At 45.9% G+C, this 27,570-nt stretch overlaps 1 protein-coding gene across 8 annotated transcripts; it reads left to right on the forward strand.

Annotated features, from left to right (window-relative positions):
* The first annotated feature begins 357 nt into the window (after nucleotides 1-357).
* Nucleotides 358-19,959, forward strand: LOC134341497 (zinc finger protein 420-like). 8 transcript variants are annotated; one of them, XM_063039364.1, is made up of 6 exons: nucleotides 363-492; nucleotides 1,186-1,336; nucleotides 4,841-4,968; nucleotides 5,892-6,089; nucleotides 9,244-9,340; nucleotides 13,488-16,171. In XM_063039364.1, the coding sequence occupies exon 6, from the start codon at nucleotides 13,896-13,898 to the stop codon at nucleotides 15,522-15,524; it is 1,629 nt and encodes a 542-aa protein (XP_062895434.1). In that variant the 5' UTR covers nucleotides 363-492; nucleotides 1,186-1,336; nucleotides 4,841-4,968; nucleotides 5,892-6,089; nucleotides 9,244-9,340; nucleotides 13,488-13,895; the 3' UTR covers nucleotides 15,525-16,171. The 8 variants fall into 8 exon arrangements, 7 of the variants coding, with proteins under 7 accessions (XP_062895437.1, XP_062895434.1, XP_062895433.1 ...); XR_010016773.1 differs by lacking the exon at nucleotides 4,841-4,968 and adding an exon at nucleotides 19,255-19,959 and having other exon boundaries at nucleotides 367-492; nucleotides 5,922-6,089; nucleotides 13,488-13,730; XM_063039363.1 differs by lacking the exon at nucleotides 4,841-4,968 and having other exon boundaries at nucleotides 364-492.
* The last annotated feature ends 7,611 nt before the right edge of the window (nucleotides 19,960-27,570 follow it).

Here is a 27,570-nt window from a genome sequence, read left to right on the forward strand (position 1 = left end):
AAGAACCAAGAACCAAACGTCCATTCAGGTGTTTTTTAAATACGAGCGCTCCCCCACAGGTGACGTCACAAGGCGCACCCACGCGCCCGACGTCACACATGGGTTCCCCACACTGGAGTCTGCCCTCGCGTGCGCGGTGTCCACGTCACCCACGCGCTGGTGAGCTCGAGCTTTATCGGTTTAACGGCTGGGCTACCAATCGCGTGACCAGTCCCTCCCCCACCGTTGTCAACAGAGGATTCAGGAGCTGCGCTATTCCCATTGGTGCTAAGCGATGTCAATCACTGGTTACAACCAGTCGCAGAGACGGACCAGCCGAGAGGGCGTTACCCCCGCTGAGTCCGTAGCTCGCGCGAGGACAAAATCCCCGTCAGAACGGAACAAATCCCAAAGTAAATGTCCGCTTTCTGATTTATTTCCATTTCCCTCCGAGGGAAGTTGGGGCGTTTGTGAAGCGTCTCCTGCGGCCGGAGTCTGATGTGTCGCTGAGAGGTAGGAGGAGACCGCTCGGCCCGTCGGTTTGATGCCGGTTCCCCGGGGAGGGAGAGGGGGATTTTATTGAAAGGATGAAGACGGTGAGAGAGGGGGCGGACAGGATGTTTGTCCCGGTGGGGACAGGAGGGGCTCATCTGTGGAAATGTCTGAGCCCACGGTGGTGGCGAGCAGAGGGATTCACCACATTGGGGGGCAAACACCGGCAGACTGTTGCCCTGCAAGCGGGGCCAATGGTCCGGGCAAAGTGACAATTATTTGTGTTTTGTTGAGACTGTACCTGGAATATGGTGTAAAATCCCGCTCCCCACACTAACACGGGTTATACAGACCAAAGAACAAACTGCCGGAGGAACTCAGTGGGTCGGGCAGCATCTGTGGAGGGAAATGGACCGTCAACATTTCGGGCCGAGACCCTCCCTCTGGACTGAGAGTGGACGGGAAATAGTCAGAGAAAAGAGGTGAGGGGTGGGGATGGGGCAAGAGCTGGGGAGTGAGAGGTGGATCCAGGTGAGGGGGAGGTGGGAAGGTGGAAATAGTGACGGGGGTGGGAGGTGAGTGGTTGGGGCAACACGGGGCTGCAGAAGATGGAAATTAATTCCATGATCGAGGAGTGAGGGGCGGAGTCACCGGGTCACGTGGGAGACCCTCCAGCCGTCACGTGATCCCGTGTCTCGCTCCCGTTAAACGCAGATCTGCAGCATTCCGAGGCCCCGCCCCGCCCCGCCCTCACAGTCCCCGGATGGACGCTGGTTTTCTTTCCGTTCTCTGTTGAAGCGGATGGTCGGCGGGGAGTCGGGGATCGTATCGCTGTCTGCGGGGCAAATAGAGCAAGTTCCCGTCGGTGAGTATTGAGGCCGGTCACCAGGGTGAACGAGACCGACAATTTCCCATCGGAGAGTACTGAAGCCGATCCCGGGGGGAGCGGGGACCTGCCGTTTGGCGGTGAGTTCCGCTAACTTCCTCGAACTGGCGGCCTTGTGGTCGGTCCGAGTTGTGGGACCTTCACACGGAACAGCCTGAGATGGGCCGCCGCTCAGCCCCTGGTGCTCTGGTCCCAGGAGCGGGATGAGGTGGTGATGCCGAGACCGATCACATCCGGTGAGTTGTACCTGGGGAACTTTATCTCCATCACACGGCCCGGTCTCGGATCCAAACTTCACCTGGATCGATAGTTGTTTTACATATTTCCAGCAGACTGCAAGCGGCCGTTCGTCCCGTTGTGTTCTTGCAGACAGCGAGGGTTAAACAGAGTAATAGCACCCTTGGGTCACTGATCCACGTGTATGAGTAGTTTTATCTTTCCCCGTTCAGACAGGACAGTGAGATCCAGATCTCTCACGTCCTCTCGGGGGACTGGGAAGTTTATTTCCATTTTCTTCCCATTGCTACGACTTGCCGAAATGCTGACAGTGTTTCCCGATACTTGGCCCGGTTAATGAGAGTATTAAGTCTTGTTCATTTATCTGGGTTTTTCACAATTATGTACACTCCCTCCAGAATTTCCAGAGGAGCAACCCAGGCTGTCTAATATTTCCACACGATTAAAATGGGGAATCTTTATTTTCTTTTACATGTACAGAGGTTGAGTGAAAACCGTGAGTTCTGTATTATCCACACAGATCAATACATTACAGCAGTACATTGAGGTAAAACAATACCAGTGTAACAAATCATTATGGTTACAGAGAAAGTGCAGTGCAGGTAGATATGTGGTGCTAGATCACATCGATTTAGACTGTGAGGTCAGGAGTCCACTCATCCCGTTGGGGAACATTCGGTTCTCTTAACAGCAGAATGGACACCGTCCCTGAGCCTGGTGGGATGTTTCTGTTTTACTTTATCTTCGCCCCGATGGGAGGGTGAGAAGTGAGAATGTTCAGGTTGTGGGGATCTTTCATTAAGTTGGCTGATTTACTGAGGCAGTGGGAAGTGTAGACTGAGTTCATGGAGGGGAGGTTGGTGTCTATGATGTACTCAGCTGTGTCCACAGTTCTCCGCTATTTCATTCAGTTAAAGGAAAAGCAGTAGCCGGATGAAGGTGTGAAGTACCCGGATGGGATACTTTCTGCGAAGCATTGATGAAGCTTGTAGAGTGGAAAAGGGCATATACCAAAGTTCTTATTGTTTGTTCTGGCTTTGGTATACTACTGGAATCTGTTAGCTACTCGTGAGTACGATTATTTCAGGATCTGTGTTTTGCTGGAGGACCATCAGAGATCGTCCTTGATCCCCTTCTCCCATCTGGCTCCATCTGCTCATCTCCTGCCCATCTTGTTCAATCTCTGTCCAGCCTGTATCTCACCACCTCAATGATATATATCAATCATCTTGTTCAATCTCTGTCCAGCCTGTATCCCATCACCTCAATGATATATATATATACTATCTTGTTCAACCTCTGCCTAGCCTGTATACAGTACCATTGCTGCAATGATATATTTCAGCAATCTCTCTTTCAAACTTTGTCTTCATTGTGAAGTTTTGTTTTGCATCTTTTCCAGGATTGGGTTTTTGATAGCTGGAGCTACCAGAGGTTTAATTGAATACAGTAAGTGGCAGGGTAAAAGCAGCCACTTCAATTTAAGTTTCACCGTTACAAAGTAGCTGCAGTGTTAATCTTTGTAATAATGGAGCTCAGAGCATCTGATGTTTGTTATTGCCTTTTTCGGTTATTTTCGGTGAGCCACTTCCCCCGTTTCCAGGGTAACAGCCCGTCAGAGCTACAGCAAGTGTTGCACTCTGTGGTCACCGCCTCTCAGCATAGAGACAGTGGCCTCAGGAGCAAATGTAACAGAATGATAGTGGGAGGAAAGGATGCTGTGAGCATTGACTGTATGGAATGTATTACACCAGGGTCAGGATGAACTGAGAACTAACAAATGGTTTGGGGTGGGGTGGCATTTACAGTTTAGGGTGTTGTTGATATTTTACAATCAGTTACTATCTGTGCATTAAAATGAAGAGGGAGAGAATACTACAGTTGCAGGAAATTTAAAGTAAGGAGGAGAAAATACTGGAAACACTCAGCAGATCGGCAGCATCTCGGACAGTCTCAGTTCTGAAACTGGGTCTTCCACCATTTGTCCTTTCAGAGATGTAGTCTGATGAACTGAGTTCTCAGCATTTTCTACTTTACGATTTTATATTTTGTTCCTGCTACACTGCAGGAAATATGGCAGCCAGCTGTGCTGGGCGAGATCCCACGCAGCAAGAAGATTGAACTGGCATTCACTGAGACACTGCCGTATATTACCGGCAGCAAAGAGCCCTGGGAGAGTTGGTGCTTGCGATACAATCTTGGGATGGGGGCTCCAGGAATATGGAACTGGTAGTGTTTGGGCTTCGGTCTACGTTGGTGCTTTTACAGATGTGGCTGGATGTTCCTCCTTCCGCAGTGAAGCAGACGTCTCCGGGGGCTGGATATTGGTAGCGTGAATCTCTCAGTGTGAGATGTGGGAAAGATGTGCGAGGCTCTTGGTGTGGGCTGTGACACTCAGAGGATGGATTCTGGGATATCACACATGTTTTCACCCAGATAAAATGAATCAGGGGATCAGGTTGTCCGGGTTTATGAGATATTGAGTGGGTATTTCTGTTCTGTGCTCAGATGTTTGGTTCTGAAGTTCCTTTGGAAGCAAAGCAGGAAATGAGTTTCCATTCCATCCCTCACAGGGAGAGGCTGTGATTAAATACGCTGTTGTCTGTTTGCACCAGTAGAGAAAGACAGGGGTTTCAGAATTCAATTGACATTTTGAAATTCCCCCTCACTGTCACCAGTCTATCTGCTGGTGGGAGTCAAAGAGAAACTAAAGATGCTGAAGATAGAACAGAACATGGAACAGAACATCACAGGAACAGGTGCATCGGCCACAATGGTGTGCCAAACCAGATAAAAAGTAAGTCAACCCCCGCCCCTGAAAACTAATGTCTCCTACCTACACAATGTCCACATACTCTCAATCTTCCTCACACCCATGTGCCTATCTAAACGTCTCTTAAAAGCCTCCAATGTATTTGCTTCCACCACAATAACAGACAGCGCATTCCAAGCATCCACACCTGTCTGAGTAGAACAACTTACCCTCACATTTCCTTTGCATCCACTCCCTCACACCTTCATTGCATGTCCTCTGGTATTAGACATTTCTAAACAGTGAAAAGATTCTCCCTGTCTACTCTATCTATGTCTTTCATAATCTTATAAACCTCTATCTGATCTTCCCTCAGTCCCTACCACTCCATGGAGAACAACCCAAGATTTTCCACTAAAAACTGGATGATGTTTGAATCCATTCTGACGAAAGGTCAGGAAACCCAATCGCTAACATTTTTCCTTTCCCCACAGATGTTCCTTACCTGCTGAGTGATTCTAGTGATTCCAGTTTCTCTTTATTACATTCACCCTGAAACATTTTAATTCTCCTGCGAATGGACCAATGCCCCAGCGCTCGTTTTGTGAGAGTTGATAGAAGAGTAAGGAAACCAGAGCTTTTACCAGTGCATTATCTTGGGAGCAATTGTCCTGTTTTTCCCGGAAATGTATTCAGTATGGTTGTTGCTAACAAGGTTCAAGGAATAATCTGAGGAATAAGCTTTATGCACGAGGAGCATTTGATGGTCCTGGGCCTGTGTTCAGTGGAGTTCAGAGGGATGGTGGTTGGAGTTTGGGGGGGTGAGGTGAGAAGTTAGGTTGGGGGTGATTATTTACACCAACTGAACAACAGCAAATCTGGATGCAGTGGGAATGGAGAGGGTGTCTTGATTAGATGGGGAGTCTGGGATCTGAGAGTGCTGCCTCAGAATAAACAGACTTCACTTTAAATTAAAACGGCGATGAGAGCAATTACTTTAGCTAAATGTTGGTTCATCTGTGGAGTTTGATGCCACAGAGGGTGGTGGAGGCTATCGCTGGGTATATTCATGTTCTGGATTGCTGAATAGGTTGTGTATTATAGCAGGGAAGCAAGAATACAGTGTTAGAAAAATAGAAAAATAATCCTCCATGATTGATTGTGGAGCAGACTAGAATGACCATATCACCTAATTCTACTCCTATGTATTATGACTTGTGTCTTATACCATGACTGAATGCAGATTTCTTTGTATCCTATCACAAAGAAGAGAAAATCTGAAGTTTCTGGAAATCCAAGCAACACACACAAAGTGCTGGAGGAACTCAGCAGGCCAGGCAGCATCTATGGAAGATAGTAGAGTTGACATACAGATTCTGCCTGGTCTAATGAGTTCCTCCAGCATTTTGTCTGTGTTCCTTTGAATCCCATGTCAGGCTTTGTAAAGTGTGAGGGGCAGTTACAGATTTCTTTACTCGGATACTTATATATGTGTTCAAAATTTAAATTTCAATGAGTTTAATGCTTTGTTCTCCTTTGTATTAGTAAAGTGCTTCATTATCTCTCCGGTTAAAGTTAGATCTGGGCTGAGAGATTTATTGGAAGAAAAGCCCATGACTGGAACAAAACCACAACTGAAGATGAGGGAACAGCAACAATGAAACAGCCCGAGGACTGAGAGCACCAACTGAAGGGAACCCTTCTGAATCACAGTTTCCATTGATTCACTCAGGAGAAAGTTTGGTGAGTCTCAGTTACTCAAACGCTAGTCCTTTAGACATTACATTTCTGTACCATGAGAAGTAGGAAATAGCTGAAGTGAGACATAATAAGCCTAGAAATACCATTTATGCCTCTATCAGACCCAGTTACAATCATTCCAGATCTACTAATGTGCTGTCAGCATCAGCTCTGTGAAGCCATGCACATTCCCTCATATTGTTTGCTCATTTCAAACATCATTTCTGATGTTTCCTTGCTTGTCTGTGTTAGGTCACAATTATCTCAAAATGCATTGAGAATTTCCTCCCTTCAGAAGACGCCACAGTTGTTTCCTGCTGTAGTGACTGCAGAAATGTGGAATTACCATGAACTACAGCAACATGTCATTGCTTCCTCCGTCTATTGCAAGCTGTAATGATATAGTTGCCCTCTAGAATATGATTGAGCAAACCTCTGCAAAGAGCAAACCCTCTTGAAAACAAATGTCCCAGCACCACATTTCATTCAGTCCTAACTAGCAAATGCTAATCAATAATTTACATTTACAAACCCTGTCGTCATCAAGTACTTTTCTACTAATAAATTGTCAGAACCTACAGATCTGTGATGAAGCAGAATTAGGTTTTACAATGAAGTTATGTTCCCGTTTGACCCTGTGCCAAAGGCATGGGTTATATCTGTACTTGAGATGAACAAATGTTCTTGCAGCCAGGTCCGCTGGAGCTGCCAAGGCTGGTTTAAACTCAGTCATTGTGGGATGGGAACCGGAATGTTTGGTCAGATGATAGAAGAGTTGATATAAAGGTAGATGCAACGTTCAGAGAGACTGTGGAAGGATCGGTTGTGGACAGGGCATCAGGTCGTGAGTTGGAAATGTGTTTAATTCAATACAACAAGTATTAAGAATAAAAGTAACTTAGAACATGGATGGTACATGTTATCACCATTACACAGACCTGACTGTTACAAGGGCAGGATTGGTATTTGATGTTCCAGGTTTTAGTTGTTTCATAATACATATGGGGGGGGGGGGGTGAAAGGGAGAGAATTGTCTTACTAATTAGGGATGGTATCACAGCTACATAAACAGAGGACATCAATGTGGGTGAAATTCAGAAATAGGAAGGGGGCTATCATTCTGTGAGTATTCTATAGGCCTTCCCCAAAGCCACAGGGATAATGAGAGCAGATAACTTGGCAGCGTTGGGAAAGGTGCAGAAGCAACAAGGTTGTTATCTTTGTTGATCTCAACTTTCCTGATGTTGATCCCACCTCCTTGTTCCAAAATGTGTCAATGGGGCAGTATGTGTTGTGTGTCCAGGAAGGATTCTTGACACAGTATGTGGATGGGCGAACTGGAGGAGTTGCCATACTGTATCTAGTATGAGGCAATGATGCTGGTCAGGTGACAGATGTCACAATGAGTGACCCTTTTTGAGATAGTGACCACAACACCCCAACTTTTATCATAGTCATGGACAAGGATAGTAGCAGACGATACAAGGCAGTATTTAATTGTAGGATGGATAGTTACAATGGTATTCAGAGCAACTTGGGAGTGTAAATTGGGAAAACATTTTTAAAGGGAAATGCACAATGGAACTGTGAAGGCTGTTTCAGGAACACTTCAATGCAGTTCGAGGTAGATTTGTTCCACAAAAAGTGAAAGAATGTTTATATAAACAAACCGTGGTTCACAAGAGATGGGACCATTTAAGCAACAGGGAAAAGGACTCATTATTTAGGTTTAGGAAGCAACATTCAAGCAAGGCTCCAGAGAATTATAAGGTAGCCTGGATGGAGCTTAAGAAGTGACTTAGAAGTCAAAGGGAACTTGAAGTCCTTGGGAAGTAGGATAAAGGAAAGCTCAAGGCGTTCTACATGTGGGTGAAGAAGAGGAGGGTGAATAGATTGAAGGTAGGACTAGAACTACTCAGGAGCAAAGGTGGAAACGTGCCTGGAGGATGCGGTGATTGGCGAGGTGTTCAATGAATGCTTTGCTTCAGAGTTACCAATGAGATGGACCGTGATTGTGATGATAACATAGCAGCATGGAAACGTTAAGAAAGAGATGTTGTTGAATCTACCAATATACACCACGTTACCAGAGGAAGTGAGGGGGGAGGTTACGGGGCATTGACAATGATCATTGTATCCTCTCTGGCCACAGGGGTAGTAACACATGATTGGAGGCTGTCAAATGTTGTTCTGTAATTCAATAAACCCAGTGGGTTTAATCCTGGGGATTATAGACCAATGAGTGTTACATCAGGGGTGGGCCAACCCTTGGAACGGATACTTGAGGACAGCATTTGGAGAAGCATAATCTTATTATGGTTTGCCATTTTGGCTTTTTGATGGTGGGAGGGTGGGGGAGTGGATGTTGTACGTTGAACTCCAGTAAAGCCTTTGCCAAGATGCCTCATGACAGCTTGGTCTGGAAGATAAGGTCTCATGCGGTACAGGGAGAGAAAGTTAGACAGATTTAAAAATTGCCTTGAAGGTAGCAAGCAAAGAGTGGTGGTTGAAGGTTTCTCCTCAGAATGGAGGCAGGTAACTAGTGGTGAACCACAAAACTACAATTTGGGACATTTGATATTTGTTATTTGATAGCAATGATTTGAATGCAAGTGTGCAAGCTTGACCAGTAAGTTCACAGATGACACAAAATTAGTAGATGGTACTCACAGTGAAGATTATCGTAGTTTATAGGGGATCTAAATGGGCAGAGGAGTGGTAAATAGATTGTAAAACCAACAGGAGCAACAACGTTTTCATGCAGAGGCTGGTGATGATGTGGTGGGTACAGACAGAGGAAGTGGATGAGGCAGCACAATTGTATAATTCTAGAAGCATTTGGGATGTTTAGATGGTGTGAAGAGGCCAGGAGGGAAATGGGCCCAACACAGGAAATTGGGACCATCTCTGTGGGCACTGTGGTCAGCATTGTCTCGTTGGGCTGAAGGGTCTGTGTCTGTTATCTATTGCTCTGTGACTCTATCAGTAGGATTCGCCAAATATCACTGTTCAGACATGCAGACGTGGTAACAGTTCACAGGGAATGTTTGGTCCCTAAGTGAACTGCTGCTCTGATACAGGGGATGGCGATACTGTCACATTTGCAAAGTATTCCTACTCTCTCTGACTCACTGTCTGCTTGTTGTGTGTAATTCAGGGCATCACCAGCAGGTGGAGCTGTCCTGCACCGTGACCAAAGTGTAAACAAGACGACGACAATCAACAATCGTCAGTCAGAATCAGAATGGCTACAGGTACGTTCACTGGGATCTTTATCATTAAACATCTGCCCTGTTGGTGCGCAATAGGTCAGATGAAGAAACTTACACAGGTGCTAACAGGACAGAGAAAAGTTTCATCAAGCAGTGTCAATGATTGCACTGGTAAAGCGGCTTTGTGTAATTGATCAGTCCAACAGTTCCAGCACAGGAACCTGACACCAGTAATGGTCGAATGACTCCGCTCACCAGGCAAAGCTTCACCTGAGTGAAAAGAGCCGGAGACCCTGAATCAGCAGGTTGAGAGTGAAACACAAGCAGGAATGTGACAATGGTGTTGTTTTAAGTAAAAGTCCAGGCTCAGGGTTTGTTGCACATCAGAGCCTGTTTAGAGGTGAAAGAGATCTCCAACTTCCATTTATAAAATTCAGAAACAGGTGATAAGAGCATTTCCGGGATTTCAGATATTGTGTGATGATATAACATTTCAGGTTTTGGCAGGGCAGCTATCAACTCCCCCCTCGATGCGGAAAGTAGATGAGGGGAATTTTCCAAACTCTGTTTTCTGTAACTGAGCCGAGAACATTGCCAGCCTTGGAAATGGCTGAGGATCAGGAGACACATCATTTCAGTAAACTTGTGGTCTGCTTTGTTGCGTCACTGTCGAGTATGGAGGGGCTACTGCACAGGACCGAAAGAAGCTGCAGAAGATTGTAAATCTAGTCAGCTCTATCTTGGGCACTAGCCTACAAATTACCCAGGACATCTTTAGGAAACGGGGTCTCGGAAAGGCAGCGTCCATTATTAAGGACCTCCAGCACCCAGGGCATGCCCTTTTCTCACTGTTACCATCAGAAAGCAGGTATAGAAGCCCGAAGGCACACACTCAGCGATTCAGGAACAGATTTGTCCCCTCTGCCATCCAATTCCTAAATGGCCACTGAATCTTTGGACACTACCTTACTTTTTTTTTAAATATACAGTCTTTCTGTTTTTGCACTTAAAAAAAAAATCTATTCAATATACATAATTGGTTTACTTGTTTATTTATTATTATTGTTATTATTTTAAATTTTATTCATTATTATTTTTTCCTGCTAGATTATGTATTGCATTGAACTGCTGCTGCTAAGTTAACAAATTTCACGTCACATGCCGGTGATAATAAACCTGATTCTGATTCTGTTTTAATACCCCGATCCATGTCTGGTCTGTGACCAAATGGTGAACGTGAGTTCTCAATATTTCTCTCTTGAGATGATCTGCTAACTGAATTTAATTTCCCAGTATCTCTGATGGGAGACCTGGTATAACCAATGACCAACTATCTGTCTCCTGTTGTCACAATGGGGCGTTGGGAACGGACCAAAATGCAAGACACAGACACTGAAGTACAAGGATCTGGACTTGACTAGAGTAGAGATGTGACAGGATTCAGACCAGGAGCAGGGACAGGAATGCAGACTTGGGCTAGGGAAAGCGGCACCAAGACTAGGAACCATGGACTAGGAGACAAGGCTTGTACTCCGAGCCTGAGACTGGACAAGGACACAGAACCTGAGTCTTGCCTCGGGCTTGGACCCCAGAACCAGGCAAGGACATGACATGGCTTCAGGACAGGATATGGCTGGGGTCTAGAGGACTGAGCTTGGCTTGAGGCTGGGGCCTTGGGTCTTGAGCTTGGCTTGAGGCTGGGGCCTTGGGTCTTGAGCTTGGCTTGAGGCTGGGGCCTTGGGTCTTGAGCTTGGCTTGAGGCTGGGGCCTTTGGTCTTGAGCTTGGCTTGAGGCTGGGGTCTTGGGTCTTGAGCTTGGCTTGCAGGCTGGGAGCTGGGCTGTGGGATCATCGAGGCTTGGGTTCTCGGAGCTGGGCTGCGGGATTGTCGAGGCTTGGGTTCTCGGAGCTGGGCTGCGGGGTCGTCGAGGCTTGGGTTCTCGGAGCTTGGCTGCGGGATTGTCGAGGCTAGGGTTCTCGGAGCTTGGCCACGGAAATACCCGGATCCCTACCTAGCTCAGAGTGGCTGATGGCCACTCAGCTGGCCCGGGAAACAGCCAAATCCGTACCACAAAGACTACTCTAAAATGAGTGGTAACAAGGCTCCATGAAGTGGTGGTCCTCCAACCAGGCCTAGAGATCACAAATGGTTTCACTTGCCTTCCATCAGCAGGTTGCTCCAAGGGGGACTGACAAGACAAACCAGCCGCCCACACTCGACCCCAATGCTACTTACATTGCAAGCCCCAAATTCGAATCAGGTGCCTATGATTAATTTAACCAAACGAGGGACAGCTGAAAGAACCAGAGTCCTGAGTCCACGGACCAGACCATGAACCGGAATGTGGACTTCACAGACCGGACCATGACATAACCATTACTGGGACTTGGTTGCACCCAACAGTCTGAGGGATTTAGAGGAACAAATTTGTAGAGAGATGGCAGACCATGCCAAGAAACAAAGGTTGATTCAGTAACTGATTTTAACTTTCCATATATTGACTGGGACTCCCATACTGTAAAAGTAGATGGGGTAGAGTTTGTTAAATGTGCCCTTAATCATTGCGTAGAATTCCTGATGCAGAAGTGTGCAATAAGCTGTGAGGAAATAATCCAGGGCTGGTGACAGAAATTAGTGATCATACTGCCATAAATTTCAAAGTAAATATGGAAAAAGAGAGGTCTGGATCATAGGTTGAGATTCTAAATTGGAGAAAGGACAATTTTGATGGTGTCAGAAAGGATCTGACAAGTGTCGTTTGGGACAGGCTGTTTTCTGGCAAAGGATTAATTGTAAGAGGGAGGCCTTCAGAAGTGAAATTTTGAGGGTGTCTAGTTTGTATGTGCCTACCAAAATAATAGTTGAAAGGTAACTGGTGCAGGGTACCTTGGTGTTCAAGAGATATTGAGGCCTCGGATATTTTGTTCCTCTAAATGTCTCAGACTGTTGGGTGCTACCAAGACTCATTAATGACTACAATATCATAATTCCACCCCCCGAGCTCATCTGACTTTTCTTTTATTCATCATTTGTAGATATCTAAAAGCTTCCCAATAGTTTTTGTTATTTTGTTTGCCCTCTCTTTGGCTTCTCATTTCAGCCATGGTTGTGTCCTCCTGCCTTTCCAATGCTTCCAATTCTTTGGGATGTATCGATCACTCACCTCCCGAATCGCTCCCAGAAACTCCAGCCATTGCTGCTGCTTGTCACTCCTACCTTTTCCCTTCCAAAAAAGTTTGGCCAGTTTCTCTGTCATAAAAAACATGGAGAGGTTCAGTATGGAAACAGGCTATTTGGCCCATCTAGTCAAAGCTGAAAAAAACACATAAGCTGTCTGATGCAACGACCTGCACCAGGACCATCGCCTTCAGACCCCTACCATCCAGGCTCCCATCCAAACTTCTTTTAAATGGTGAAACTGAGCTCATATTCACCACTTGTGCTGACATCTCATTCCACACTCTCACGACCATTGCAGGAAAGAGCTTTTCCAAATGTTTCCATTAAATTTTCATCTTTCCCACTTACCCATGACCTCTGGTTGTCGTCCCACCCAACCTCAGTGGAAAAAGCTGCTTGCATTTGCCCTATCTATGCCCTCATAACTTTGTATACTGCTAACAAATCCTCAAAGTAATGTATGATTTCCTTGTTTATGTTTAGAGCCTTTTTTTAGCTGTACAAGATGATGCTGTGGATTGATCTTGTGGATAGCCAGATTTTTTGTTCCCGGGGCTGAAACGGCTATCACGTGGGGGTATAGTTTTAAGGTGCTTGGAGGTAGGTACCGAGGGAATGTCAGGGGTGAGTTTTTCACAATGAGTTTGGTGGGTGCGTGGAATGCACTGCTGGCTATTTGCATGAGAGTGTTTCAGTTACTGCGGGGCCAGAATCCCATGCAGCTCAGTGGGAACAGGGAATAATACCAATGGAGAGAGTCAGACTGAGCCAGGTCACAGATTGGAGACAGCAGAAATACCCCATTCTTATAGAGACAGGAAGAGCATCAGAGAGTTTGATGGTCATTACAGATACCAGCACTATGCCCAGTTAGAAGATGATTTCTCCCTCCAAATTGTGTTGAACCTCACTGTAACAGTGTGATGCCAGATCACACCTTGACAACTCAAGTGATCTCATCTGAAATGTTGTCCTACACCCATTGATGGATTTTGTAAATCTTTTTACAGGTTACAAATGACAAGGAATTTGTCTATGGGAATCTCGAACACAATACGCCAATTTTGCTGTCTCTGACCAGATATTTAAGAAGTGGAGCAAGGATTCACTCGATCATCCTTCCTGCTCAGACTGTGGGGAGGGATTCACTTGATCATCTGACCGACTGGCATTCTCGTAATTTTACACAGGGGGGAACCCATTCATCTGCTTCAGACAGTGGGAATGGATTCAGTCAGTCATCTCATATGAAGGTATATTAGCAAGTTCACACTGGGACAAGGCCATTCACCTTTTCTGTGTGTGAGAACGGATTCAGTCGGTCTTCCCACCTGTGGACACTCCATTCAGTTCACACTGGGCAGAGGCTGGCCATCTGCTGAATTTGTGGGGAAGGATTCACTTGGTCATCTGAACTAATGGCTCACCAGCGAGTTCACACCGGGGAGCGGCCGTTTATTTGCTCGGACTGTGGGAAGGGATTCACTTGCTCATCTAAACTAAAGGTACATCAGAGACTTCACACTGGGGAGTGGCCGTTCACCTGCTCAGACTGTGGGAAGGGATTCACTGAGTCATTTCCCCTCAAAAGGCACCAGTCAGTTCACACCGGGGAGCCGCCATTTACCTGCTCAGACTGTGGGAAGGGATTCACTGAGTCATTTCACCTCAGAAGGCACCAGTCAGTTCACACTGGGGAGAGGCCATTCACCAGCTCGGACTGTGGGAAGGGATTCACTGAGTCATTTCACCTCAGAAGACACCAATCAGTTCAAACTGGGAAGAGGCCATTCACCTGCTCAGACTGTGGGAAGGGATTCACCGTATCAGCTCACCTACTGATTCACCAGTCAGTTCACACTGCAGTGAGGGATTTCACCTGCTCAGTCTGTGATAAGACATTCACTCAGTCATCCAACCTGCAGAGACACCAGCGAGTTCACACCGGGGAGCGGCCGTTTATTTGCTCGGACTGTGGGAAGGGATTCACTTGCTCATCTAAACTAAAGGTACATCAGAGACTTCACACTGGGGAGTGGCCGTTCACCTGCTCAGACTGTGGGAAGGGATTCACTGAGTCATTTCCCCTCAAAAGGCACCAGTCAGTTCACACCAGGGAGCGGCCATTTACCTGCTCAGACTGTGGGAAGGGATTCACTGAGTCATTTCACCTCAGAAGGCACCAGTCAGTTCACACTGGGGAGAGGCCATTCACCAGCTCGGACTGTGGGAAGGGATTCACTGAGTCATTTCACCTCAGAAGACACCAATCAGTTCAAACTGGGAAGAGGCCATTCACCTGCTCAGACTGTGGGAAGGGATTCACCGTATCAGCTCACCTACTGATTCACCAGTCAGTTCACACTGCAGTGAGGGATTTCACCTGCTCAGTCTGTGATAAGACATTCACTCAGTCATCCAACCTGCAGAGACACCAGCGAGTTCACACCGGGGAGAAGCCGTTCACCTGCTCATACTGTGGAAAGGGATTCACTCGGTCATCCCACCTGCAGAGTCACCAGCGAGTTCACACTGGGGAGTGGCCGTTCACCTGCTCAGACTGTGGGAAGGGATTCACTCAGGCATCTCACCTACGGAGACACCAGTCAGTTCACACTGGGGAGAGGCCGTTCACCTGCTCAGTCTGTGGGAAGACATTCACTCAGTCATCCAACCTACAGACACACCAGCGAATTCACACTGGGGAGAAGCCTTTCACCTGCTCAGACTGTGGGAAGGGATTCACACAGTTAGCTAGCTTACAAGCACACCAGTCAGTTCACACTGGGAAGAGGCCGTTCACCTGCTCAGACTGTGGGAAGGGATTCACCACATCGTCTCACCTACTGAGTCACCAGTCAGTTCACACTGGGGAGAAGCCATTCACCTGCCCAGACTGTGGGAAGAGATTCTCTCAGTCATCTCACCTACATACACACCAGCGAGTTCACACTGGGGAGAAGCTGTTCACCTGCTCACACTGTGGAAAGGGATTCACTCGATCATCCACCCTACAGAGTCACCAGCGAGTTCACACTGCAGAGTGACTGTTCAGCTGCTCAGACTGTGGGAAGGGATCCACTCAGGCATCTCACTTACCGAGACACCAGTCAGTTCACTCTGGGGAGTGGCCATTCACCTGCTCAGACTGTGGGAAGGGATTCAGTCAGTCATCTGATCTGTTGGCACACCAGCGAGTTCACACTGGGGAGAGGCCTTTCACCTGCTGTGAATGTGGGAAGGCATTAACATGATCATCTCATCTACCAAAACACCAGCGAGTTCACACTGGTTAGAGGCTGATCACCTGCTCAGACTTTGGGAAGAGATTCTCTCAGCCATCTCCACCAAATATGCATCATTGAGTTCACACTGGGGAGAGGGCCGTTCACCTGTTGTGAACGGGGAAGGGATTCACTCAGTAATCTAACCTTGTGACACACTACCAGGTTCACACTGGGGAGAAAGTTTCAATAAGCTGCATGCTGGATATTTGTCTATCACCATTGCTGAATGCAATTTTGAGAGAGACTGTCGGTGCTGAACTCTGCAATTATTGCTGCTGCTCACCACTCCCAGTTCTGCACCCTGGTCACTGGGCATGGGAGGAGTTTCTTCTGCTGCATATTCACCTTTAATGGGACTGGAGTTTAATATTCTGGATCTGAGACAAATAAATCAGTTCTATTTTGAACTCTGTCTTCAGTACTTAGTGAATTTATAACACACCTAGTGTACAGTAGAGAGTCAACTGAGGCCAGCTGGACACTGCCAGTGATTGTAATCCACAACAGTCCTTTAAAATCCTCCACTGTTTTTCTCCTTTCACTCTCCCTGTGGGATGGGTTCCAGTCACCACTCTTGGGTGAAGACGCTTCCTTTGAATTTTCTGCAGACTGAAGAAGTTGAGCTGACTGCACTTCTGTCTGAGATGTTCTTTGCCTCTCAACTCTCTGGGCTGAGGAAGAATGACATTGGTAGTTAACCTCCTTATTCAGGTCTTATTTCCACATTATCGGTCATTTTCCCTGCTTCTAAAGGGTTGTTGAAAACACCACTGTCCTCTAAAGACTGAAAGCAGAATGGGAAACCATTAGTTAGATGTTCAATGGAGCAGGGTCAGAAACCAGAGGCGGGTCTGCACAGGGCAGAGTTTGGGGCTCTGGACGATGGTCGGGGTAAGAACGTATGATGAGGAGAAGGGAATCAGCAGTGGGGTATGGCAACGAATGACAGAGTAGCAACACTTGGAGGCTAATTGGCAGAGAAAATAGTTTGTTTGTCTGACTGACGACACAAACAATATCTGGTGTGAGATGCTCCACTGGTCGAGGAACATGTGTGTGTTGGGAATGGTTACATCTATTGAGGGAGTTGTTCCTGCCTGTTTATCCCATAATATTATATCCGGATGGTTATTTAAGATTACCCTCTGTGTAATAATGTATTGGTTATCATATAAATTGTGAGATTCTGTCCCGATCTGGATCAGGCTTTATGGTGCTCTGATGAAGTCATTCCTAAGTTTGTATTTTAAAGCAAGATTTTGGTGAATGATATTTGCCACTTGATTGTAGCTGCATAGGTAATCAGATTGAGTTAAACTGCTGCAGGATCCTGGAATGAGTTTGATTGTGTCTGGTTTCTCTTGGCAGTTTCTGCATGGATTGCTTGTTTGTTTGTATTGTACGTATTTTTATTTTTTTTTTTGTAAACCACCTTGTCCTGTACTTCTGCAAGGAATCCCTCTGTATCTGGGAAGAAGCTCCAACTCTCAGTTTAGATACAGGTTTCCCCCGCCATCCGAAGGTAGAGTGTTCCTATGAAACGGTTCGTAAGCCGAAATGTCGTAAATCGAAGAAGGAATTAACATTTATTTATTAATATGGGAAAAATTTGTGAGCGTTCGCAGACCCAAAAATAACCTACCAAATTATGCCAAACAACATATAAAACCTAAAATAACAGTAACACCTAGTAAAAGCAGGAATGATATGATAAATACACAGCCTATATAAAGTAGAAATACTTTTCCACAATCATTACAGAACTGTTCTCCGTAGCGAAAATCTCACGCAAGCGCCGTCGGCAGAAAATCTCACGCAAACGCTGTTGGCAAAAACACGCGCAAGCGCTCTCCAGTAACCTTTAAGCTATGAAGCTGCCAAATCCTACCAAATAACACTTAAAAATACACAGCCGATGTAAAGTAGAAATAATGTATGTACAGTGTAGTATCACTTACTGGAATTGGGAAGACAGTGCAGAGCACACAGATGATGGTGTGTTAGACTGAATCGATGCAGGTTGGCTGGTGTCGTGGCCCCCACCCTCCAGGCCGTCAACCCGATACATTGCCGCGAAGAACGCAGCGGTCCAGCGGTAGCCGGGAGGCATCCAGCACATCTTAAAAAAAAAAGCCAAAACAAACATGCTAATTAATTAGGTGCCACCCGTTATTGTCGGCCCAGAAGAGTGCCGATTTCCGATTGCGTCGTCTCTGATCTGGGCTGACAATTACGTGTCGGCACCCAATTAATTAGCATTTTTATTTTGGCTTTTTTCTTGTGCTGTGTGCCTCCCGGCTGGCTTTGCATTCTCCGCGAATCGGTATCTGTCCATGGCCTAGGGCTTGGGGTGGTGGGACACTGGGGTGTCATCTCGTCACCTGTTTCCATTAGAGCAGGCAGCTCTTTACCTTCTATCTCTGCCCGCCTCGATGTCGAAGGTCGAGGTTCATCGTCTGCTGTGGCTGATGTGGAAGGCTTGCTTGACTGCTGAGCCTCGCGCATTTTTCTATCACACAGTTCTTTAATAAGGACTCAAACCGTCCTGCAAATATCCCCTAATCCAACGTACCCTTTCAAAATTAAAGTCGTAATTTATCATTACTTATTCGGTTTCGATTGTTATCCTTTTTTCTTCCAATTGCATCAGCTCTTCATCTGTCAGTTCTTGGTGATAGGATTCCAAAACCTCTTCAACATCATGTTCGTCAGCTGTGGAAGCCAAACTCACATTGTCCTTACTTCGTTCAGCACGATCAAAACGCTTAGTTATGTCTATTTTTACCGTAAGTGTAACACCCTAATGAGCTCTTTCAGGCTTTTCCGATACCATAGAACTCATCTTGCAAACGGCTGCTCACAGGCACGTGTTAAAGCAAAGCATTTCCGAATCCGGGGGAGAGCGGCTGCTCGGGACGCGCTGATTTTTTATCGCGCGTTGAATCTTTTTTTTGTAACAGTGAAAACACCTTCTGAAAGTGAAAACGGTACTAATGTAGGTCTTTCGTAACAGTGAGGTTTCGTAAAGCGAACGTTCGAAAAGTGGGGGACACCTGTACTCGATACTTCCTTGCCAATATCTAGTCTGCTCAGATCGTTGGGATGTCTCCCATGGAGGGTCAAAATCATTCCACTGGTTAATGTTTTCTTCCATGTTGATGATTTATTTTTCTGAGTTAGCCTCTCATTTAAGTTTTCTGGTCTGTATTTCTTATCACAATTGCATATACAGACATGGAGCGTTGAATCCTGTTCATTTCTGATGAAAATACATACTTAGGAGTGTAAGGGGTTTCTTCTTCATGTTAACTGCTACGGCTAATAAAATGGCTTCTCTGTAATATTAACTGCTGATGTAAGGGGTTCTCTAGCAGCATATTTGGGTTATAATCATAGATAACTTGACTTTGGAGTGCCATTGCTAAGCAACAGAATAGATGTTATTCTTTCTTGTGTGTGAAAGCTATTGTGTTTTGTGGGCTTTGTTCAGAAGGCACGATGGGGACTGAGAGAGGAGACGCGACCCGCGAGATGCTGTAAACTGGGCGACTGAACAGACCCCGAGCAGGAGTTTCAGGCCCAGGGTCTTCGGCAAGGAGAGGAGACGAGGACAGACTCGTGAGGAGTATTTTGGTCGACCACCGAGGGTGGTCCCATTCGAGGGTCGGCGGAGTTCGGAGGACATCGACTGGAGGAAAGGATACCTGATTCGTGACCTCCAACGAATTATTTCTGCACACAACTGATGGAGTTACTGACTTGGCGCCTTGATTGTCTTTGTTCCTACTGACCCATCACCAAGAAGTACTCACGAAGTGTAATCATTTAATCGCATATGGTGAACTGTCTGTTATTTGGCGGTGTGGGGAACATCACACAGCATCCACACAAACTCGATTACCCAGTTTGGCAGAGCCGGAGACTGCTCCCCCGAGACGAAACCGAGCTGAGCGAGCCTGAGGCTTACCAGAAGGCTACAGAAGTTTTATCTGACTGTTGTGTGTTTTTTTTTTCCATGTGTGTTATTTCTCTTCCTCCTCCTGTCCATGGTAGTGCTAATCTTAAGTGGGTCTGAGTGTAAATAGACTTTTTCTAAAGTTGTCATTTCAGTTCTTATTTATCTTTATAAATTTTACTGATTGAAATGGGACTAAGATATTTTCATTAAAAAAGTCAATGTCGGAAATGATGAAAATATTTTTTTCCTTTGTTGTATTTGTTAACTATTGAGCTCTGTTTGGCAGGTTTTGCAATGGCAAGCATTTAAAGGTTGCATGGATGAACTACAATTGTTCATCCCAGTTTGGCAAAAGAATAAATCAAGGAAGGTAGTGCACCCGTGGCTGACAAGAGAAATTAGGGATAGTATCAATTCCAAAGAAGAAGCATACAAATTAGCCAGAGAAAGTGGCTCACCTGAGGACTGGGAGAAATTCAGAGTTCAGCAGAGGAGGACAAAGGGCTTAATTAGGAAGGGGAAAAAAGATTATGAGAGAAAACTGGCAGGGAACATAAAAACGGACTGGAAAAGCTTTTATAGATATGTGAAAAGGAAAAGACTGGTAAAGGCAAATGTAGGTCCCCTACAGACAGAAACAGGTGAATTGATTATGGGGAGCAAGGACATGGCAGACCAATTGAATAATTACTTTGGTTCTGTCTTCACTAAGGAGGACATAAATAATCTTCCAGAAATAGTAAGGGACAGAGGGTCCAGTGAGATGGAGGAACTGAGCGAAATACATGTTAGTAGGGAAGTGGTGTTAGGTAAATTGAAGGGATTGAATGCAGATAAATCCCCAGGGCCAGATGGTCTGCATCCTAGAGTGCTTAAGGAAGTAGCCCAAGAAATAGTGGATGCATTAGTGATAATTTTTCAAAACTCGTTAGATTCTGGACTAGTTCCTGAGGATTGGAGGGTGGCTAATGTAATCCCACTTTTTGAAAAAGGAGGGAGAGAGAAACCGGGGAATTATAGACCGGTTAGCCTAACGTCGGTGGTGGGGAAACTGCTGGAGTCAGTTATCAAGGATGTGATAACAGCACATTTGGAAAGCGGTGAAATGATCGGACAAAGTCAGCATGGATTTGTGAAAGGAAAATCATGTCTGACGAATCTCATAGAATTTTTTGAGGATGTAACTAGTAGAGTGGATAGGGGAGAACCAGTGGATGTGGTATATTTGGATTTTCAAAAGGCTTTTGACAAGGTCCCACACAGGAGATTAGTGTGCAAACTTAAAGCACACGGTATTGGGGGTAAGGTATTGGTGTGGGTGGAGAATTGGTTAGCAGACAGGAAGCAAAGAGTGGGAATAAACGGGACCTTTTCAGAATGGCAGGCGGTGACTAGTGGGGTACCGCAAGGCTCAGTGCTGGGACCCCAGTTGTTTACAACATATATTAATGACTTGGTTGAGGGAATTAAATGCAGCATCTCCAAGTTTGTGGATGACACAAAGCTGGGTGGCAGTGTTAGCAGTGAGGAGGATGCTAAGAGGATGCAGGGTGACTTGGATAGGTTGGGTGAGTGGGCAAATTCATGGCAGCTGCAATTTAATGTGGATAAATGTAAAGTTATCCACTTTGGTGGCAAAAATAGGAAAACAGATTATTATCTGAATGGTGGCCGATTAGGAAAAGGGGAGGTGCAACGAGACCTGGGTGTCATTATACACCAGTCATTGAAAGTGGGCATGCAGGTACAGCAGGCGGTGAAAAAGGCGAATGGTATGTTGGCATTTATAGCGAGAGGATTCGAGTACAGGAGCAGGGAGGTACTACTGCAGTTGTACAAGGCCTTGGTGAGACCACACCTGGAGTATTGTGTGCAGTTTTGGTCCCCTAATCTGAGGAAAGACATCTTTGCCATAGAGGGAGTACAAAGAAGGTTCACCAGATTGATTCCTGGGACGGCAGGACTTTCATATGAAGAAGGACTGGGTGAACTGGGCTTGTACTCGTTGGAATTTAGAAGATTGAGGGGGGATCTGATTGAAACGTATAAGATCCTAAAGGGATTGGACAGGCTAGATGCAGGAAGATTGTTCCCGATGTTGGGAAAGTCCAGAACGAGGGGTCACAGTTTGAGGATAGAGGGGAAGCCTTTTAGGACTGAGATTAGGAAAAACTTCTTCACACAGAGAGTGGTGAATGTGTGGAATTCTCTGCCACAGGAAACTATTGAGGCCAGTTCATTGGCTATGTTTAAGAGGGAGTTAGATATGGCCCTTGTGGCTACCGGGGTCAGGGGGTATGGAGGGAAGGCTGGGGCGGGGTTCTGAGTTGGATGATCAGCCATGATCATAATAAATGGCGGTGCAGACTCGAAGGGCCGAATGGCCTACTCCTGCACCTATTTTCTATGTTTCTATGTTTCTCTGTTTTTAAAGCCTTGAACTAAATTTTGTCAAAGTTTTCCCTATTTTGCACTACGTTCTATTGTCTTTTCTTGTTGATATTCCAGATACGTGGGTATCAAGAGTCCTGATGATGGGTCTTGGCCAGAAATGTTGATTCCCATCCATAGATGCTGCCTCCTGCAGCACTTTTTATGTAGTTTTCTAGATTTCTAGCATCTGCAGGTCCTCTTGTTTCCCAGATACTTATATGTTTCTTCAAAGAACAAGCCAAGAACAAGCTGGTAGTGGGATTGTGTGGCTCTGTTGGTAAAAAAATTAAATAAAATCATTAGAAAGAGGTGACATAGGGTTGGAATGTGTAGAATCTGTGGGTAGAATTAAGGAAGAGCAAATGTAAAAAAAAAATCCCTGATGGGAATTGTCTGGAGACCTCCAAACAGCAGTATGTATCTGGTCCACAAATTACAATGGGAGAGAGAAAATGCTTGCCAAAAGGGCAATGTTACAATAGTCATGGAGGATTGTCATGCAGCTGATTAGGAACATTAGGATGATGTTGCTTTCAAGAGGAGGAATTCCTGGAACGCCTACAAGATGCTTTTTTAGAGCAGCTCGTGGTTGAGCCCACTTGGGGATCAGCTATTCTGGATTGGGTGTTGTAATGAACTGGAATTAATTAGGTCACTGAAGTTCAAAGAACCCTTCGGGCCAAGTGATCTTAATATGCTCAAATTCACTTTGACATTTGAGAAGGAGAAGCTAAAGTCAGATGTGGAATAAAAAGAATTAGAAAGGCATGAGAGAAAAATTAGTCAAAATTGATTTGCAAAGAACATGGGCAAGGATGAAGACAGAGCAGCAATGGCTGGAATTTCTGGAAGCAATTCAGAAGGTACAAGATATATACAGTGGCAGGCAAAAGTCTGGGCATCCCTGGTCAAAATTTCTGTTACTGTGAATAGCTAAGCGAGTAAAAGATGACCTGCTTTCCAAAAGGCATAAAGTTAAAGATGACACATTTCTTTAATAATTTAAGCAAGATTACAGTTTTATTTCTGTCTTTTACAGTTTAAAAATAACAAAAAAAGGAAAAGGGCCCGAAGCAAACGTTTGGGCACCCTGCATGTACTTAGTAACACCCCCTTTGGCAAGTATCATAGCTTGTAAATGCTTTTTGTAGCCAGCTAAGAGTCTTTCAATTCTTGTTTGGGTAAATTTCTGGGTTCAGTCATTAGCAGCAAAGTACTGACTGTGGAAATTACAAATCAGAATATTATTGGAGTCACAGAGCCCAGCAACACTGAAACAGGCCCTTCGTCCCTTCTAGTGAATGCTGACCTGTTTCTGTTTTTACTGCCCAGTTCCAACTACCTGCACCATAGCCTCCATACACCTCCCATCCATTGTCCTCACCCAAATTTCTCTTTAGTGTCTAAATCGAACCCACATCCACCACTTCCATTGGCAGCTCATTCCACACTCCCACCAACCTCTGAGTGAAAAATTCCCCTTCAGACTCCCCTGAAAGAATTCACTTTCACCCTGAACTTATGTCTAATGTGGGGGTGCGAGGGAAGATGGGGCAGAGAGGGAAGACAGTAAGGGTGGTCGAATGCAGAGAGGGAAACAGAATGGAGTGTTAATACTTAATATCCTTCAGAAAAAGTAATTGTTTGAACTTACTTGCTGCAAACCTACTATCCACACCCCACACATTCTCAACCAAATTATTGATCTAGATGACAAGTAGAAATGTTCAAAGTAACTTTTATTATCAGAGTACATATATGTCACCACATAGAACCTTGAGATTCTTTTTCCTACAGGAACACTCAACAAATCTATAGAATAGTAACAGGATCAATGAAAGATCAAGTAGAGCATAGAATTCAACAAACTGTGCAAATGCAAATATAATTAAATATCAATGAATAATGAGCCCAATGGAATGTAACCCTGGGGAATCTCACTAGGCTGGGCCTTGAGTCCAATAAACAGCATCCCACCATCACTCTCTGCTTCCTACCATCAAGCCAACTGTGCATTCAGTCAGCCAGCTCTCCCTGGATCCCATGTGATCTGACTTTCCACAGCAACTGCCAGTGCTGAACCTTATCAAAGGCTTCACTGCTGCCCATATCAGCCACGATTCTGGGACAGAGGCATCACAGATCAGAGGGCATGGATTTAAACAGAGGATGAAGAGATTTTTCACTCAGATGGTAATTGAAATCTGGAACACACTGCCCGAGATGATAGAGCCAGGTCCCTTTACAATATTTATGAAGTAGATGAGCATTGAAACTGCTGAGATACAGTCGGCAATGAACCAAGTGCTGATGAATGGGACCAGTGTAGACAGTGAGTGGATGGTCAGAACAGGTATGGCCGGCCAAAGGCCTGTTTCCGTGCTGTGTGATCCACCACTCCGGACTTGCTAAATTAACGATGGTGGCACCACAAGGCATTGATTTCAAATCTCCACACCCCTCTCCAGCCTGAAATAAACCAGACTGCACCCATTTGTCACCACTGTGAATATCTGTACTGTCAAGGTAACATGCAGATTGGTCACTTCTGCTAAACAACTGGCAACTGATGAAGTTCCTGTGTCTTCTTCCATTAATGTTGAATCCTTATGGCAAAACTAACCCTCTCACTGTGTCAGAATCAGTGATTAAATCCGGCCCCAAGCACTGTGCTTTCATCCCTGCACATTGTAACTTGAACCATCTCACTGAGGGTCTGATGGAGACACAGCCCCTGCCCTCTGCACATGTGATCACATCTCCCCTGCTTCTGACATTTCAAATACCCTCAGAATGGTTTTCTGATTCAGTCTGAAGGTTATGGTACATTCAGCTCGTCATCAGACCTGACAAACCATGTCTTCCCACAGCTGGTTCCACCTGTTGGTGTGTCCTCTTTCCTCCACCTCCTGGGAAGCTGCATCTCCATACAAACTCCTCACTTGTCTGTACCCGTGACACAGGAAATCACGTCACTGTCACTCTCCTGATACCGTGTCTGACCTGCTCACCTCTGGGTGTCCTCCCTCGACAAGCTTCTTCCTCAGTCACCATCTGTGAAATTAGAAAAAAACATACAATTAAAACGAGCTATCAGACAGTTTCTGTATCCCTCCACCCCGGACCATGGTCCCTGGTTAAACCTCTCTCCCCTCAGCCCCTTCCTTTTCCCCTTTCCCTTTGCAGATTCCGGATATGCCACCAGATCAGAATCCACTGTAATATCTCACAAGATCGCTGACACCACACCCCTTCCCATTTGCCCTCGCAGCCCAAGACGGTAACTGCTGCCCCAGACTCTGGGACTCTGTAACAAACACAATCTTAACAGCAAGATTAGACAGTGATTAATATGAAGAGAGAATTGTTGCTTCCTGAAAGGACACGCGAGCAGAACTGTCTGATCCTCTCTTGTTTACAGCTTAATTTTCTCCGTGTCCATCCTCCCGGGTAACGGAACGTCCAATCATCTCACTTTCTCTCACTTCCCCTCCACCCGCCTACCACTCACCCCACACCCTCAATCCACCCTTAACCTCAACCAACACAAACAGATCCCCTTCACCCCAAACCCCCTCCCAGCTTGGGGATCCACAACTAACTGATCTCACAGCTTTGCGCCCGAGACCGGGCTAAAACCAGGGCTGCGGGCCCGGAGAGCCCGGAGCTTCCAACCGTCCGGCAGAAATCGGTCCCGGGCCGCTTTCCCCTGCAACCGGCCTCCGATTTCCACAAACTCGGGATCAGACCCTTCCTCACCGCCGCTCGGACAGCCGGCAATAGTCGGTGCCGGCAGCGCGCCTGCGCGTCTCCGAGGGTCCAGCAGCGCCACCACTGGCCGGAGGCCGGAGGGACAACGCAGGGAGCTCGGCCGTCCGGCTTTCACTGGGGCAGCCCGAACTCCACATCAACTCCATCCAGCCGACTCCGAGTGAAAGTTAATGACCAACAAATATAATTCGCCTCAGCGATCAGCTGTCCGAATGATTCCCTGACTTTTAGAGGAAAGGGATATGTATGGCCCACATTGTCAGAGTGTTTAGTTTCATCATCATTCAGGTGCCTTGCCGTTCGGCGTGGGCGATCATGTCTCTCCAAACATCACGGTCCCTGACCCTCCGAATTGTAGTTGCTGCCTCCCCTGTTTCTAACCATGATGTTAATCCACCTATCATTTTCATTCCCTGTCTGCCTCCGCTTCTTCTTCGTTCCAGCTTTCCAGCTTTACCTAAATGTTCTAATGTCTCTCTTCGCATGATGCGTCCAAAGAATTTTGATGGCTGTTTTCTGATTGTTTCAAGTAATGTACGTTTTGTTTTCGTTCTCTGTCGAACTTCTCGTTGGTTATCCTGTCCGTATATGATATGCATAGCATTCTTCTGAGGAACCACATCTCTGCTGCATTGATTCTTTCTTCCATTGCATTTGTGATGGTCCAGGACTCGCAGCCATACATCAATATAGGGAGAATGTAGCAGCTGACAGTTCTAAGGCGGATGTCATTTGGTATTTTCCTGTTCGTTAGGATGTTTCTCATTTCTGTCAATGCTGATCTTGCCATTGCTATTCTTGCTTTTATGTCTGTTTCACATTTGCCATCAGATGTTACCCATGATCCAAGGTATTTGAAGTTGTGAACTAGTTTCAGGATTTCGTTTCCCAATACGATTGGGATATCAGATTTCTTTGAATAGTTTAGTTTACCAGGAGACAAAGAATAGAGGTCTTCTGTTGACACTGTGTAGACCCTACTGGCAATTCTCGTTCGCATTTTTTTTAAAAACATTGTATATGAAAATACTAAACAACAAAATACTACTCTGACTGAAGCCATTGAAAACCAGATCATCTGGTAAGTCCTCCCCTGAAACATTTCACAAACAAGAGAAAACCTGCAGATGCTGGAAATTCAGGGAACACACACAATGCTGGAGGAACTCAGCAGGCCGGGCAGCATCTTTGGACAAAGTACAGTGGGCGTTTCGGGCGGAGACCCTTCGGCGGGATGCTGCCGGACTGATGAGTTCCTCCAGCATTTTGTGTGTGTTGCCCAGAAACATTTGTAATTTTGCGACCCAACTCGAGTCAAACACCACGCTGCCCGCTCCATCAACAACACGGCACAGCGGAACACACAGCAGGGACTTTACATCACAACACTGGATTCAGTGATGAAACCCTAATTTAGTTTTGCTGTTCCAAGTCATACGAAACGACCATTAAGGTGTTTTTAAATAGAAGCGCTCAGCCTCACGTGACGTCACCCACGGACTCCCCGCATCCGCATCTGCTGTCACGTGCACTGCGCCTGAGGTCACACACGCGCTGCTGCGCTCGAGCTCGGTCGGTTTAACGGCTGAACTACTGAGCACGAGCCCCCACCCCACCCCCACAGACAACGGAGGAGTTAGAGGC

This window comes from Mobula hypostoma, unplaced genomic scaffold (genome assembly GCF_963921235.1).
Source record: "Mobula hypostoma unplaced genomic scaffold, sMobHyp1.1 scaffold_100, whole genome shotgun sequence".
Lineage (NCBI taxonomy): Eukaryota > Metazoa > Chordata > Chondrichthyes > Myliobatiformes > Myliobatidae > Mobula > Mobula hypostoma.